The sequence below is a fragment of the Macaca fascicularis genome, chromosome 11 (assembly GCF_037993035.2).
Source record: "Macaca fascicularis isolate 582-1 chromosome 11, T2T-MFA8v1.1".
NCBI classification, from domain to species: domain Eukaryota; kingdom Metazoa; phylum Chordata; class Mammalia; order Primates; family Cercopithecidae; genus Macaca; species Macaca fascicularis.
In genome coordinates this window covers 107733865-107751850 of record NC_088385.1, presented here as the reverse complement: position 1 = coordinate 107751850, position 17986 = coordinate 107733865, and the positions used below count along the sequence as shown (strand labels likewise).

General features: G+C 40.4%; 1 protein-coding gene across 8 annotated transcripts in view; it reads right to left on the bottom strand.

Annotated features, from left to right (window-relative positions):
- Nucleotides 1–17647, bottom strand: part of ANO4 (anoctamin 4) — a 413826-nt gene extending 396179 nt beyond the window's left edge. For all 8 annotated transcript variants that reach the window (XR_012420534.1, XM_015431432.4, XM_005571998.5 and 5 more), the window contains exon 1: nucleotides 17362–17647. Coding sequence is in view for 7 of the 8 variants with exons in the window: in XM_015431432.4 (XP_015286918.3) it covers nucleotides 17362–17476 (115 nt within the window). In the remaining variant the exon portion in view is untranslated. The remainder of the gene's footprint in view (nucleotides 1–17361) is intronic.
- Nucleotides 17648–17986: the final 339 nt, after the last annotated feature.

Sequence of the window (17986 nt, the reverse complement as noted above, 5' to 3'; positions counted from 1 at the left end):
CAAATCTGGATCAGGAGTACTTGAAATTGTTTATGAAACATTGCAGGAACACAAAATTTAAAAACTCCTAGAAGATAACATAGCAAAAAAATCTAGACAGCAGTGATGTTTTAGATATAACGCCAAAGACAAGACCCATGGAAAAAATAATGGATATACACTGGATTAAAAACTGCTACTCTGGCCGGGCGCGGTGGCTCAAGCCTGTAATCCCAGCACTTTGGGAGGCCGAGACGGGCGGATCACGAGGTCAGGAGATCGAGACCATCCTGGCTAACACGGTGAAACCCCGCCTCTACTAAAAAAATACAAAAAACTAGCCGGGCAAGGTGGCGGGCTTCTGTAGTCCCAGCTACTCGGGAGGCTGAGAAAGGAGAATGGCGTAAACCCGGGAGGCGGAGCTTGCAGTGAGCTGAGATCCGGCCACTGCACTCCAGCCTGGGCGACAGAGCGAGACTCCGTCTCAAAAAAAAAAAAAAAAACTGCTACTCTATGAAAGATAATACAAACAATGAGAAGACAGGCCACAGACTGGGAGAAAACATTTGTAAAACACATATCTGATAAAGGATTGTTAGACAAAATATACAAAGAACTCTTAAAACTCAACAATAAGAAAACAAATAAGCTGACTTAAAAAAAAGGGGCCACTTTTACAGACACATCACCAAAGATGATATACAGATGGCAAATATACACATGAAAAGATGCTCCACGTCAGACACCAGAGAAATGCAAATTAAAACAAACATAAAATACCACTACACATTTATTAGAATGGCCAAAATCTGGAACACTGGCAAGACCAAATGCTGGCAACAGGACCTCTTATTCATTGCTGGTGAGAATATAAAATGGTACAGCCACTCTAGAAGACAGTTTGGCAATTTCTTACAAAAGTAAACATACTCTTACCATACCATCCAACAATCACACCCCTTGGTATTTGCCCAAAGAAGCTGAAAACTTATGTCCACCAAAAAAATCCTACATATAGATGTTTATAGCAGCTATATTCATAATTGCCATAACCTGGAAGTAACCAAGATGTCCTTCCGTAGAGGAATGGAAAATAAAACCATGGCATATCCTAGCAGCTTTATTCATAGTTGCCATAATTTGGAAGTAACCAAGATGACCTTCCGTAGAAGAATGGAAGATAAAACTGTGGTATATCCAGACAATGGAATATTATTTAGCACTAAAATGAAATGAACTATCAAGCCATGAAAAGACATGGAGGAACCTTAAATGCATAATACTAAGTTAAAGAAACCAATCTGAAAAGGGCAAATTCTTTATGATTCCAACTATGTGACATTCTGGAAAAGGCAAAACGATGGAGACAATAAAAAGATTAGTGGTTGCCAGGGGTCAGAGCGGAGGGAAGGAATAAACAGGAAGAGCACATAGGATTATTAGGGCAATGAAATTAGTCTGTATGATACTATAATGGCGGATACAAGTCATTATTAAATTACCCAAACCCATAGGATATACAACCACCAAGAGTGAGCCCTAATATAGACTACGGACTTTGGGTGATTATGACGTGTTGATGCAGGTTCATCGATTGTAACAAATGCACCACTCCAGCGGGAGATATTGATAACAGGGGGGTATATGTGGGAACGGGAGCTGTTTGGGAACTCTTCTGTAACTTCCTTTTAATTTGTTATCTAAAAAAATTAACATAGGGTGTAAGTGATTTTGAAATATTACAATAAATACATGTTGTCTAATATAAGCCACTACAGGTTAGAAGAGTCATATTAAATAGTTGCAACACTGGCCAAAAGGCAGCATTTGAACATTATGTGGCAATAAGAAAATTCTGATGTATAATGGTGAAAAGTATAGGTCTGAGGGAAATAAATAAATATTAGGATTCAGTCAAATGCATCCAAAGAGAAAAGTTGCCTAGAAACATATCAATTCAGACTTTAATGGGAACACAATGTGGATTGACAGAGAAGATGGCTTTGTAGGTGAATGTTCTTAGGAGGAAAGAACAGCAGATACCTGGACAGAGAAGCCAGGAATAGGAGTCATTTTTAAGGGGTTTTCTATAGGTGCTCTTGGTTTGAAAGCAGTTGGGAAGTATTGACAAAAGCAGGCGGCAAGCCAGAGGACAGAGAAACAGTGGTGGCTCTCAGAGGCCACTGCACGTTCAAAAACAGAAAGGTAAATGCTAGGAAATATTTTTAAAACTATTTTTAATATGGGAAAACTAAGTCTAGCAAGTGTATGTGGCCAACTCCTTCCCTAAGAAACATCTCCAATCTCTAGAATGCTTACTGAACAGCTAGCCACACCTCCAATAATAGCACTGGGCATGCAAGATTGCACTGGTTTACACATCTCCTCAACCATGAGCTTGTCCAGGGAAGACCCAAATGTTATCTGATTTGTAATTTCCAGAGTTTAGTGCTGTGGCTGGCATAAGGTAAATGCTCAATGAATGTTCATTGGTTTTAAAAAAGGAAAGAACAAAATTAAAGAAGGAACAAACAAATGACTAATTCTCCTTCCTATTAATTTCAGAGAGGTTGCTGTGATCAAAGAGAAAGCACTGGGCTAAGAGTCAGAAGCCCTAAGTTGGAAGCCCAGCTTTGCTACACATAACCTCTTTGAACATGGCCAAGCTGTTTAATTTCCTTAAATACTGGTTCCTCTACCTGCAAATGGTGACAATAGTACTTATCTCACTTTTAGGGGGCAGGGGAGGAGGTATGGTTTAAAAAAATAAATCAGCTACATAAAATGCATAGTTGGCAAATAATTCTATATATATTTGTGGAATCTGCTGAATCAATAAAATTCAGACTTAAAACATATCAAACTAAGTACTCAAAAGTTGTCATTCCTCATTCTTTTTAAACTCTTCTCTAGGGATCTATCCTTATAAGATTTTGGAAGGAAGAAGACTTTCACAGGACAGGTCAATGGCATCAAAAAATGTATACAATCAGAGAGAGAGATTTACAAGCACAGAAATGACTATGAATGGGGAAGAGAAAATGAATGAAGAAGAAAAGCTTAATGAGAAATTAGTAATCAACAAAGAAGCAGAGTGCTTGAATTAGGAAATGAATGCCTAGGAAGAGGCTATGAACAGTAAAACTATGCCAATTTGAATCAAGTCTGAATGGTAAAACCAGGGCAATAATTTTGGTGGCAATATTTTGAAAAGACTCCAAGAGCAAAAGTACGAAGAGTCATGGTAATTGCAAGTGCAAAGTGATGACATGAAGGAAGGTGTTCTTACTACTGAAATTAAAACAAAAAGGCTAGATTTTACAGAAGAGCCTGAATATCCATTTAATCCTTTAAGAACCACCTAGAGTTAAATGATAAAATCATGTAACTCGTGGGAAAACTTGAGACTATGAATTAGATTAATGAAAATTGTGGGTTCTAGAGTCAGTATCCAGATTAAACAGTCTGTTCCAACCCCTGGACCCATTATTTCTTCTCTATGTGGCTCTGTTTCCTCATATGTAAAATAGGAATGATAAAGGCACTTATATTATAATATTATATAAGCATTTGATTATGTAATACATGAGAAAGTCTTTATATAACAGGACCTACCACATAGAACCTATTCAATTAGTGTTAGCTTTTTGTTTTTTTTGAGACAGAGTTTTGCCCTCACTCTTGCTGCCCAGGCTGGAGTGCAATGGCGGGATCTCAGTTCACTGTAACCTCCAGTTATATTTTTATTTCATACTTACAAGAAACAAGATATCCATAAGATGGAATCCATACAGCAAAGAAAATTAATAAAGAGAAGCTACAAAAATATTATGAATCTCACAAGCAAAATATGGAATGAAAGAAGCAAACCGAAAATATCTGTGATTCTACTTATAAAAGCTTCAACAACAAACACAGCTAAATTATATTGTTTATTAATGCATAATGGATGGTAAAACTGTAAAGAAAAGCAACAAAATAATTAGCACAAAGGTCAGCATGGTGGTTCCACTGATGCGGAAGAAGTGAGTTTGTGTTATGAAAGAGTATAGGGTGGGGGTGGGTTCAGCGATGCTGGAAGTGTTCTGTTTCTTAACCAAGGTGGTGGCCACATGGTATTCATTTTATAATTATATATTACATTATACATTTTTCTTCCTCACTTGTCTACATGTATATTATAGTTCACTATAATTTTTTAAAAGAAATAAAGAGGTGCAGAGATTATGGCAGGGCAAACCTAGAATATAAATTCTGTAAAATTATCTAGGAAAAAGAAAAGGTCATGGAATTAGACACCATCGGTTACTGAGCACCCACTCTTTGTCAGGCACTATGCTGAACATTTATTATTTCATTTATACCCATTATTTAAGCTTCAAAACAACTCCTTTAAAGTAAGGTAACTCTATTATGCAGATGAGGAATTAGAGGCTCAAAAAATTAAAGAACTTGCCCAGAGTCACACTCACAGGAACTTACAAAGCTGGAATCAGAATCCAGGTTTGTCTTACACCAGAAAAGTAATTGAGAGCAGAGGCAAAGACAGAAGGAGGACAGATTAATATCACAAGTTGGGTTAGGCAGGTTCCTCCTGTATCTGGTGTTACATCTTTGACAGTCAGTTATCTGATTTGCTAACATTGAGGCTCATAGAGAACAGGATCTACTCTGTTTTCAGAGGACTGCTCAACAAAAAAGTGTGGACAAAACTAACACACATTTTATTTATCTCAAATTATTTGGGGGCGTACTCATAAACAATACAATCTTATAACAAAAGAAAATAAGGCCCATCTCAGCACTCAAACTATCTTACCTTTCATCCTAACCACCGCAAAAAAGAAAGCACAGTGCCTATTTATGTCTTTCCACGGAATGTGGAATTCTTGTAAATATGTGGGTAACTCTACTGTCAATATAATTTTAATGTCTAATGTAGGAAAGTTTTAAAAATAACAAAAGTTAAATACTAAACAATAATAGTCTATGAGCCAGGAGCTGGGTGCTCAAAGTCAAAGTATTGTTCGGAGGAGAGGTTAACATATTAAATTTAGTTAGTTAAACAAAATATAATGAATAAGTGTAGAATTTGTTAAGTAAGATTGAAGTAAAAGTGCAAGGGCAATTATTAAAACAGTAGAAATAGACTAAATTTCCAAACCAGTTTGTTATGTTCAAAGGGGTAGGGATGGGGTAGGGTGGTGAGGAACAGTGGGAGAAGGAATATAACAAAAAAGTTCAACTTTGAAAAAGGAAATAAATGAAGGGGAAAAATCATAGGAAAAATACCGAGAAAGTACAAAGTAAAATGGTTAAAAATAATTCAAATATAGTAGTAATAACAATACATGTAAATGGTCTAAATTTGCTATTTAAGAGACTATGAGATGGATTTCTAAAAAAAAAAAAAATTAAAAAAAAAAAACAACTAAATGCTGTTTGTAAGAGAAACATCTAAAACATAAGGACACAAATGTTGAAAGTAAAATATTTATAAAGATGCAGCAAGCAGATACTAACCAAAATAAAGCCATGGTACCTATGCTAGTTTTAGATGAAAAAGACTTTAAGACGAAAAGCATTATTAAGGATAAAGGTGGTGAGTAATAATGATAAAAGGTTCAAAGTTCAAATCTCCAAGAAGATATAAACAAATGTTAAATCTATATGGCCAGAATAAAATAATCTGAAACCTATGAAGCAAAAATTAACAGAACTACAGGGAATAACAGATAAACCTACCATCAAAAGAATGATTTTAACATACTTAATAACTGATTGCATAGGCAAACAAAATTTTAGTAAAAACACTGAAAATTTAAACAGTACAATTAATCTCAATTTAATGGACAGTTACTGAATGCTTCATCTGACAGTCAGAGAATATATATTCTTCTTAAGCCCAAGGTGAAGTATTATAAAACTTGACCATGCATTAGACCATAAAGCAAATCTCAACAATTAAAAAATAAATCAATATCATTACAAGCCATGTTTTTCAACCCTAATCTATGATGATAAAAATCAGAGTAGAAGTCTTTTCTTAGTGAATGGGGGGTTTCTGGGGCAATTATTAAATATTATTATCTGTGCACTTTTCTGTGTGTGTATGTGTGTGTGTGGGTGTGTATAAATTACCAATTTTTTTCAAAGGTTTTTTCTAATATTGCACTACTGGCCAAACAAAATAGAGAATATAGCAGATTTCTATCAAGCAAAACACAATCAAAAACGTCTAAATTAAAAGAATATAATTCCAAGTCTAGTTCCTTTAACCAGCGCCACTTTATACAGTTCACATGCACAAGTCATGGTAGCATTCGCTATATAAGCACTAACTACTGTTCTCTATCACCCTGCTCCTCCGAGTGCAGTCTCTTGAACAGCAGCAGCTACACCACCTGAGAGTCCATTAGAAATGCAGAATTCCAGGCTCACCCCAGAGCTACTAAATCAGTATTTTCAGTTTCAAAAGATGTCCAAATGATTTGCAGTCCCATTAAACTGAGAAGGACTGACCTACAGCTTAACTTTAAGGCCCACAAGCAAAACTCTCAAGGCCTTAGGAATCAACCAAAGACTTTTTAAGGACCTATATGATCTGCCCTGTGCTAGGAATGGGAGAATTAAGAGTGTAATCAGGAAGGGAGAAACACAAGAAATATATTAGTTCAGAATATGCATAGACTGAAGCTGAGGAGAGAAATGGCAAGCATTGTGTGATTCAAAGAGCTTCTTTTTAAGAAAGACCTGCCCCAAGGCAGAAAGGCCTTAAAAATAAAAAGAAAGGACATTTTTTAAATTTAAGTTTAACACAGATACAATAAAATACCCAAATCCCAAGTGCACAACTCAATGAAAATTATCACAAAATGAACATATTATGTAACTACCATGAGGAGAAGTCCATCTCCAACTAATTTCAGGTGAGAGGACATTACTTGAAAGAATCACCTGAGAATCATAAGAATAGGAAATGCAGAGAGGCTTTCACATCACGAGGTAAATGGCAAGTTAGACTGCCAGCCAAAACTAGGCTGGGTTCTGAAGGGTGACCACTCAGATTGTTAGAAATACAAGAATAGATCCCTAGACATTTTATTCTCTTCGAAGCAATTGTGAATGGGAGTTCACTCATGATTTGGCTCTCTGTTTGTCTGTTATTGGTGTATAAGAATGCTTGTGATTTTTGCACATTGATTCTGTATCCTGAGACTTTGCTGAAGTTGCTTATCAGCTTAAGGAGATTTTGGGCTGAGACGATGGGGTTTTCTAAATATACAGTCATGTCATCTGCAAATAGGGACAATTTGACTTCCTCTTTTCCTAATTGAATACCCTTTATTTCTTTCTCCTGCCTGATTGCCCTGGCCAGAACTTCCAACACTATGTTGAAAAGCAGTGGTGAGAGAAGGCATCCCTGTCTTGTGCCAGTTTTCAAAGGGAATGCTTCCAGTTTTTGCCCATTCAGTATGATATTGGCTATGGGTTTGTCCTTACAAGGGATGTGAAGGACCTCTTCAAGGAGAACTACAAACCACTGCTCAACGAAACAAAAGAGGACACAAACAAATGGAAGAACATTCCATGCTCATGGATAGGAAGAATCAATATCGTGAAAATGGCCATACTGCCCAAGGTAATTTATAGATTCCATACCATCCCCATCAAGCTACCAATGACTTTCTTCATAGAATTGGGAAAAACTACTTTAAAGTTCATATGGAACCAAAAAAGAGCCCGCATTGCCAAGACAATCCTAAGCCAAAAGAACAAAGCTGGAGGCATCACATTACCTGACTTCAAACTATACTACAAGGTAACCAAAACAGCATGGTACTGGTACCAAAACAGAGATATAGGCCAAAGGAACAGAACAGAGCCCTCAGAAATAATACCACACATCTACAACCATCTTGTCTTTAACAAACCTGACCAAAACAAGAAATGGGGAAAGGATTCCCTATTTAATAAATGGTGCTGGGAAAACTGACTAGCCATATGTAGAAAGCTGAAACTGGATCCCTTCCTTACACCGTACACAAAAATTAATTCAAGATGGATTAAAGACTGAAATGTTAGACCTAAAACCATAAAAACTCTAGAAGAAAACCTAGGCAATACCATTCAGGACATAGGCATGGGCAAGGACTTCATGTCTAAAACACCAAAAGCAATGGCAACAAAAGCCAAAACTGACAAATGGGATCTAATTAAACTAAAGAGCTTCTGCACAGCAAAATAAACTACCGTCTGAGTGAACAGGCAACCTACAGAATGGGAGAAAATTTTTGCCATCTGCTCATCTGACAAAAGGCTAATATCCAGAATCTACAAAGAACTCAAGCAAATTTACAAGAAAAAAACAAACAACTCCATCAAAAAGTGGGCAAAGGTCATGAGCAGACACTTCTCAAAAGAAGACATTTATGCAGCCAACAGACACATGAAAAAATGCTCATCATCACTGGTCATCAGAGAAATGCAAATCAAAACCACAATTAGATACCATCTCACACCAGTTAGAATGGCAAAGATTAAAAAGTCAGGAAACAACAGGTGCTGGAGAGAATATGGAGAAATAGGAACACTTTTACACTGTTGGTGGGACTGTAAACTAGTTCAACCATTGTGGAAGACAATGTGGCGATTCCTCAAGGATCTAGAAGTAGAAATACCATTTGACCCAGCCATCCCATTACTGGGTATATACCCAAAGGATTACAAATCATTCTGCTATAAATACACATGCACATGTATGTTTATTGTGGCAATATTCACAATAGCAAAGACTTGGAACCAACCCAAATGTCCATCAATGATAGACTGGATTAAGAAAATGTAGCACATATACACCATGGAATACTATGCAGCCATAAAAAAGGATGAGTTCATGTCCTATATAGGGACATGGATGAAGCTGGAAACCATCATTCTCAGCGAACTATATCGCAAGGACAAAAAACCAAACACCGCATGTTCTCACTCATAGGTGGGAACTGAACAATGAGATCACTTGGACACAGGAAGGGAAACATCACACACTGGAGCCTGTTGTGGGGTGGAGGAAGGGGGGAGGGATAGCATTAGGAGATATACCTAATGTAAATGTCGAATTAATGGGTACAGCACACCAACATGGCACATGTATACATATATAACAAACCTGCACATCTGCACATTGTGCACATGTACCCTAGAACCTAAAGTACAAAAAAGATAAAAAAGAAAAGAAATAATACAAGAATGATTGGCTCCTCCCCTTTCTTTTCTATTGAGGCAATGATACCTGGAGGGTTAAGTCATTAGCTCTTCGTCACACAACTAGAAAGTGGGAGAACCAGAACTGATACCTTGACATGAGTCTAGCCCAAGAAGTAGGCAGTATTTACTGAAGCAATTGTTTTAAGTTATTCATCTTCATGTCATCAATTTCACTTTGATTTGGGGGAAATTTCATTAATTCTTATAATTGCTTGATTATTGTTTATAAACTATGAAGCTCCAAAGTCCTTATTTTAGGCATAGGCCAGGTTGACAGTTAAGATACCAATTTCCCTGACAAAGATACAGGGACTAGAAGCTGAGGTAAAGCCTTCTCCTGAAATCCACAATCCACAAAGCCTGAGCAAACAAACATCTCACTCACAAGAAAGTAAGGAGAAATGTTACAAAGAAAAGGTTTTCATTAAACCTTTCAAAATATATTACAAGCCTGCTTATATACACGGACAGATGAAACCCAAGAACTTACCAAACAGAAGAATGATGCATAACTACTGACTTTGCAAAAATATTCACCATCTGATTCCTTTAATAACTACCTACACTGGTGTACTAGAAATACCATTTAATTTGCAAAATATATGTTTATTGTATAGAGTGAGTTATAATACTTACTGCATCTGATTTTTTAAAAAGCAATCTAAATTGTTTATAAAAGGTTCTAAAGAACCGACTAGTAAGAAAAAAATGTAGTTTACTTGTGTATGTACATGTATACATGTGTGTGTTCCTCAGAAATATCAATGTGTTGATTTAGTCCATGTTTGCTGATTCAAGACCTATTCTTTCCCCCTAGCTGGGTAACCTCTATTTCCTCACCTAACCTCCCTGGACCTGGACTTTCTTTTTGTTGTGACTGAAATTCATCCATTCAAAAAACATATAGTAGACACAGGCTGGTCCCAGGTAGAAAGTGGTGACTTGGGAAGTCTCTCCCTAAGGTGCTGAAAAATCAGTCAGAGGGTATAAAGTGTGTTTCCACTAGAAAGAACTTTTCCTGTACAAACAGATCTCTTTATTACTGTTATAAAATAAAGACAGTATTGCTCTTTTCACAATGTTTTTTCATTTATTATGTGCCACTTCACTAGAAGACAGGCAGGAGAGATACTAGTTGAAGTAGTAATAGTTCTAGTAGTATCCTCCTCTGTAACCTGCATGAGACCTGAGTGAGACCCAGACTCCCAGAGGGCAAAGTCATCTTTTACTCATCTTGCATCCTCAAACCCTGCCCTCGGCCTGATGCATAGAAGGCACAAGAAATGTTTGCCAAAGCCTTCAGTAAGCTTTCAAATACTTGAATCACCTTTCCTGCATTTTAAATACTGTGTCTGGTGCTCATTATCCCGGCTTCCCTTTGATTCCACTTCTAGCAGCAGGCACTGTGACAAAAGCCCTTTCATGAACCCTAATTAGAGAAAAGCCTTTCCTTTCCTATTTACACCTACTTGATTCAGTGTTGAAAATCTTATATTCTATTTTCATTATCTTCAAGAGGTAAAGATTCGTGCCTTATTATTACATCATAAGATCCATGAAACAGACAGGTTTTTTTTTGGGTTTTTTGTTTGTTTGTGTGTTTTTCGTTTGTTTTTGTTTTGCTTCCTGAACCTACAACAGTGCTTGACACACAGTAAGCACTCACAAAGCCTAGGTTAAATTGTTTGTTCTAGAAACTTCCTTGGGAGCTGTGGACTCCGTGTCTAGGACTACATTCTAGTAGAAAAAGCCACATTGCTATTTGTTGTGAGCTGAATGTGTCCTCCCAAAATTCATATGTTAAGGCCCTCACTAACCCCCAGTGTGATGGTATTTGGGGATGGGGCATTTGGAACATAATTGGGTTTAGATTTTAGATTTTTTAAAAAGCACTCTAAATTGTTTATAAATGTTCTAGAGAACTGACTAGTAAGAAAAAAAATGTAGTTTACTTGTGTATGTACATGTATACATGTGTGTGTTCCTCAGAAATATCAATGTGCTGATTTAGTCCACATTTCCTGTGTATTTTATAGGTTTATGAAAAAAGTTAATATTCAAGACCTATTCTTTCCTCCTAGCTGGGTAATCTATATCTCATCTATCTTCTTGTTCATGAGGATGGGCCCCTGGTGATGGGATTAGTCCCCTTATAAGAGACAGAGATCCCACTCTGTCCCTGAGCACACTCCAAGGAAAGGCCACGTGGGCATCCAGCAAGAAGACGACTATCTACAAGCCAGGAAACAGGCCCTTACCATACATCAAATCTGCCAGCACCTTGATCATGGACTTCTAGCCTCCAAAACTATGAGAAATAAATCTCTGTTGTTTAACCCACCCAGACTTTGGTATTTTGTTATGTAGTAGCCCAGAGCAGACTATGACACTGTTACAAAAAAATACATATCGTTTTAAAGGAAAGAATTAAAATACTGCTCCTCAGAATAAAAAAAATTAATTTAATTTTACCCCACAGAGAAATTTACAAAATATGAAGGGCTGAAGGTCAAAAAATAATCAGTACATGCTTTGCTGCAGCTTCTTAATCAAAAGGATCCTAATCAATGTTGACCATGAGTGTCTTGGTTGCATAATAACATGCATGTCAGGTGATGTAGGGCAAAAACAAGAGAAGTCATCAAAGAGCTCCTTGGATTTATCTAGTAGCTAAAGAATGAGTCCCAGCCAGCTAGCATGCACCTGATCTCACCATGTAGTCTGGACGCTTTTGTTCTTTTGCTTGTTTGTCTTTTCTGAAGGGTAAAAGTTATTTTGCTTATTATTTGCAATAGGAAAAAGGAGTTTTTAAAACTTCTGCATGGTGTACTGCCCCCTGCTATACTCTATTCATTCCCTCAGTCAGTCACACACCCAAGCACTGGTCACCTACTATGTGCCAGATGCTGTGCAAGGCACAAGGAACACAAAGATAAAATAGCTGGTCCTTGCCATCTGAGTTTTACAACCCACAGAGGGAAGTACTCATTGCAATACAAAATTAGCACCTGCTATGGAAAGGACTTACCCTAAGAAGTCCCAGGAGAAGCACCAAGTCAGATAGAGAATGTCAAGGGGAAAGGAGAGGGGGCCTTCTAAAGAAGGAGGGAGTGTGTTCAGAGCATGCACCAAGGTCCAGAAACCTGAGAAGGCCTCAAACAACCTCTCTCCCAGAGGGTGGGATGCTAGGGTCAAAGGCAACAAGAGAGAAGGGCAGGAAGTTAGATTTTTACCCCTACACAGAGAAGAGCCATTGAAGAATTTTAAACAAGGAACAACAGGATCAGATTTGCAAGTGTAATCCAAAGGAGCCAGGACTACAGGCAAAGGAACCAGTTGGGAGGCCATTATTGCAGCCAAAGTGGGCAATGATGGTGGCCTGGACTAGCATAAGAGCAGTGGGCAGGGCAAGGAGAAAGCAAAGTTGAAAGATGTTAAGGAAAAAGGACCAACAGGACTTGGTGATTGAGAGTATACTGGCTAGGAGACGGAGTTGATAATAATACCTAATGCTTACTGAGTACTACATACTGCTCCCGCGCACTTGACAGTACTATTGCGTTTAAACGTCACAGTGATCCCATTTTACAGAACAGAAAACTGAGGCACAGAAGGTGAATTAATTTGCTCAAGGTCAGGTCAGGAGTGGTGGTTCACACCTGTAGTCCCAGCAGGGATTTGAGAGGCCGAGGCAGGAGGATCGCTTTAGCCCAGGAATTCAAGACCAGTCTAGGAAACATATCAAGAACCTGTCTCTACTCAAAAAAAAAAAAAAAAAAAAAAAAAAAAATTAAAAATTAGCCTGGCATGGTGTCCCACAGCCGTGGTCCCAGTACTCTGGAGGCTGATGAAGGAAGATCGCTTGAGCAAGGCAGGTGGAGGCTGCAACGAGCCAGGATCATGCCACTGCACTCCAGCCTGGGCAACAGAGCAAGACCTTGTCTCAAAAAACAAAGAAACAAAAATTTACTCAAGGTCACTGTTAGTATGTGCTGGTAAGGGAGGACTCCACAATGACTTCCAGGATTCCAGGGTGACTGGGTAGAGAGCATGCTGGCCCCTTTCAACCTGTAGCCACTCTGTCTCAGATGTCATGTTCCACCTACCAGCACCATGCTACTAGCGGCTGCCTTCACACCCCTGACATTTCTCCCCTTCATCTTCGTTCACATTGCTGTTGCTCCCTGGAATGCCTTCCTTCTCCAGTTGGCCTTCTCCCAATCTCCTCCTCCAGGAAACTGTTTTGGCCCATCCCTCACCCTACCCAGCCCTTCCCCTACAACACTGCACTGTAATTCTCCACTTAGGAGTCTGTCTCCTCCAGCTGACTCTGCCATCTGTGAGAGAAATAGCGGGGGATCTTATTCGTTCTGGTAACCCTGGGTTCAGGCTAGAGCCTGGCACATAGTTAGAGCTCAGTAGTTGCAGACACTTTATAGGAAATAGGGACGGGAGAGGAAGATGGGAGTTGTTTTGGACACACGGAGTTTGTGAATGCTAACACAAAGAGAGAAGAGCACACAAGTAGTCTGGCAGACAGCAAGCTATACAAGCATAGCATATGCAAGAAAGAAGTTCTAATTGGTCACTGCTATGTGGGAGTCACCTGCATAAAGATGAAGTCATGGGAGGGGAAATGATGTCCTAGTCTCTCATGTCTTCTCGCCCCAGTTGATTCCCACATTCCACAGTTAGGCTTAGCTGTCATTACACTCCCTAAGTAAGTTCCCTAACCTATCTGTGCCTCAACTTCTTCAAATGAATATAGGGCTTGCTTTGGATCAATGTCTTAAAGGTTGTTGTGAAGATTAACTGAGCTAATTCACATAAAGTGCTATTACTATTATCTTCGTGTCCAGGCACACCCCACACTTCTACTTACCACTCTGAAAACTTTGTGCTCTAGTTTATAGGTCTCCAACTACGAGACTGACTCTGCACATGGGGCCATTGTTTAGCATCTGGGAGGTATCTAATCAATGTCATCCACATGGTTGAGAGTCAAATTATTTAAAAGGTTGAGAGAATCCAGGCAAACATCAGCATTAGCAGAAGGAGTCCACACACACAGAATCAAGAGGTAGGAGGAAAATGAGGGGAGAGGAGTTATATAACACCACCGGCTCAGACTGCACTGTCTTCCTGTCTTCTTCTTGCTCTCTCTACTCTAGCCACAATGACCTTCTAGCTAGCCTTGAACGCGACAAGCTCATTCCTGCCTCAGGGCCTTTGCACTTACTGTTCACTTTGCCAAGAATCTTCTTTCCCCATATAATGGAATGCCTCATTCCTTTTCTTCATTTAGTTCTCTGCTCAAGTATCTCCTCAGAGAGGCCTTCCCTATCTGAAACAGCCATCACTATGCTCTATCAGCTCTTTGAGCTCCTTATTAAGCCTCATCAGGGCTGACAGGTCCATGCCAGGCCTGTGGGTCTAACCACAACACCTTTCCTGGTTCAGGTGGGGACACAGCCTCTGTGCCTTCCTTTATATGGCCAAGAACAAGTAAAGTCCCAGTCATTTCTCTCTAAAAGATACTTGTCTCCCATCCTTAGTCTCATGCGCATGGCTATATAATGAGTTAAAGTGGTTAAGAACCTAAACCATTTAAAGGACAAGAAAAGAAATGTCAGTGGTGAGTATAAAGGGTTGAAGCTTTAAAAACCCAGAATTATAAAAATCACATCATTCACTGAACATATTTTTACTGGAGGGCAATAGAGTTATTGATTATCCTAATCTCATTTCTCATTTCTAGAATGTGAGTCTACATGGCAGCCTGAAAGTAAAAATTCATACTAAAATGTGGAAAGAGCAAGCTCAAAATACAAAAAGAGCAGGATCAAAATGCAGAAAGAACAGGATCAGAAATGCATATTAGAAGGGAAGTTAATGAAGATTACTGGAGGCTGCTGCTAATGAAATGCCTACATAAGCCAAATTTCTCTCTCACCTTATGAACCTAAAACACATGGTCATGGTCTACAGTGTAACTGTTCATTCTCTTGGCAGCCCCTGTGCTAAAGATAAGAATAAAGCATTTATTAAATCAGTTAATTAAATATAAAAATTGAACCCTGTAAATTCCAGGCAAAAAGTTTAGATCATCCCCCATCATGATACCTAAACCCAACTACAATAGAATTGGCAGGGGACATTTTTTACAAGGAATTCAATTGTCAGAGAGAAGATTTGTGGAGGGTTCCAGTGCTGGGCCAAGCTCTCATCAGATAATGATCTCAACAGTATCCAGTGGGTTAAAAATGTATTAAATGTGCTCAATGCTTTTTTCCTTAACTTGTTCGCTAGGTTGAACACCCTGATAGACTAATTTATTACGTCATCATTTAGATCACACTGCTACAGATCTAAGAATTAATGTGGATTTTGTGGCCAAGTATATGCATCATCTTAGGGATGGATGCAGGAGGAGAATGTGTCAAGCAGAAATTCTAATTGATATCTTTATTTAAATCTGCTTCAGTTCTCTTTAAGGGTTTAATGAGAAACCTGTGTAATTCTTAATCACCAAAAACCAAAAAAGATCTGCCACCTTTTTCCTTTAATTACTGAAATATACTTCTTTTCAAAATGATTTCACTTATTCTGACTTCATTTTCTCCACCTGGGTGCTCAATTAAGCTTTTAAAGCTTCTAGAAATGTACAGAACTGATCACTATGTAAACCTCTTACCGACAGTATCCATGGGGCAGCATACAAAATCTAAAATGATGTAAAGAAACAGAAGTCAGATCCCTCTGATAGGAAAAGGTGTAAAAATAGATGTTTTGCCAATGAATATGCCTAAAATGCCATCAGCATATTGAATTATCCCCAGATGGTAACCCAGGAACCACAATGTTGAGTGTTAAATGTGCGTGCAGGTAAGAACAACTTAAATCCCAGCAAAAATGTTCTGGGCGCGGGTGAGGGGGGTTGGAAGAAAGAAGAAATAGGCCACTAGACTGAAATTTGTAATCTGCTCACAATTTGTTACTGGTTCCCAGGCATCAATTGCAAACCCCCTGAGACACCTGAATGATCATTTTAAACAATTTAAATCCAGAGAAAGAGACTGACCCTGTTAACCTTGGTAAAATGAGCAGGGGACATCACTGGCCTAGAGAATGAAGATTCCACACCAAAGAATAGCAATTTCCGTCCCACCCACCCCGGGCTTTGAGATGTCCCTGCAGAACATTTCCCATCAATTGCTCACAGCCTTCCCGTTTAAAATGCCAAATCTAGATCTTATCGCAGCAACTGACTGCAAGCAAGAGGAAGGGAGGGAGGTCTACTTGAGTTTCTGCTTCCTATAACCAAGTCTCAGCAGTATTTCTGATAAAGGACTAAAGAGAACTGCTTTATCCACACAAGCAAGAACGTTGATAAGAAGCCTTGCTGGCTTCCCCAGCGCGCTGGGATTTCTAGCTGAGCCTGAAACCTTCACACAGTCATTTTGTTTTTCTTCAGAACCGTGCAACACCATACATGTATATATGTATATGTCTATTCAAATATATTTATTTAACAAAACAATGGGCAGGGGAACGATGAATGCCTTCCTTTTTCATAAACTTTTATTTCCAAACTGATTTCTTTTTTGCATTAAAAACATGTTACAGTGCGTATTATTTTAACTCCACAGCATCTGTCAGAGAGATGTTCTCATCTCTCATTTACAGACGGAGAAATGCAGGGGCAGAAAAGTTTAAATAACTTGTCCAAGGTCAGTCAGGGACAAGATAAGCGCTGACTGAACGCACATCTCCCAACTCCAAGCCTCACCCCGCTAGAGGAGGACTTAACACCCGCGTCCCTTCCTCTGAGTGGTCGGAAGAGAGGGGAATGTTTCTGGAGTCCCGAAGCTCCCAGAGCCTCCCAAATTTGAGGCGTTTTTCCCGCAGACACCCGGTTCCCGGGTTACCCGCAGCCCGAAACCCCGCGGAGTATCGGCCCCCACAGCCCCAGGAGCTGGGCGCTCGGCCTCCGACTCCCTCCCTTCCAGACCTCCCGCGGAGGCGAACCTCGAAGTTTCCCCGGGTGTTTCGACGGCTCCCTGGGCCCCTTCCTTCCGCCCCGCCGCCCCCGGAACCCGCGACGGCCCCTGTTACCGTATGCGGTGAGGGAGGCCATCCTGGCCCGCGTCCTGCCCAGACTGGCCAGGGCGTCGGCGAGAGCGGCCCCCTGCGCGCTGCGCCCCTGGACGGCCCGGCCCGGCGAGTGCATGCGCCTAGCTCCAGCGGCGCCCCGGCGCTCCGCGGCTGAGCACGCCCAGTCAGCGCGACGCGCTCCCCCTAGAGCTGCCGGCGCGCGGGGGCCCCCGGCCGGGCTGCGCTGTGAGAGCGGCGGGAGACAGGGCGCAAACCGGCAGCCGCGCTCCGGATCCCCGCGGGGATTGAACCAGCCGCGGAGGACTCGCGGCCGGGAGAGAGGAGGGGCGAAGCTGGCGGTGGGAGGTGCCCAGCAGAGGCGCGCCGCGGATTTGGCCCAGTGCGGTCGGCGTCGGGCGGGATCCCCGCTGGGTTCACTCCAAAGGGGTGGCAGGGATGTTGCGGCAGGGGTCGGGGAGTCCCAGGCGCACCACAGCCTCTCGGGACGGTCTCCTTTCCTAGGGAAGTTCCACTGGAGAGTGCGCCTGGGGACACATGGGGTGGGTCTGGCGGCCTGTGACTCTGGACGCAATTCCCAGCCCAGGGGGCAGTCTGGAGAAGGCTTTGCCTGTGACACCAAAGCCCA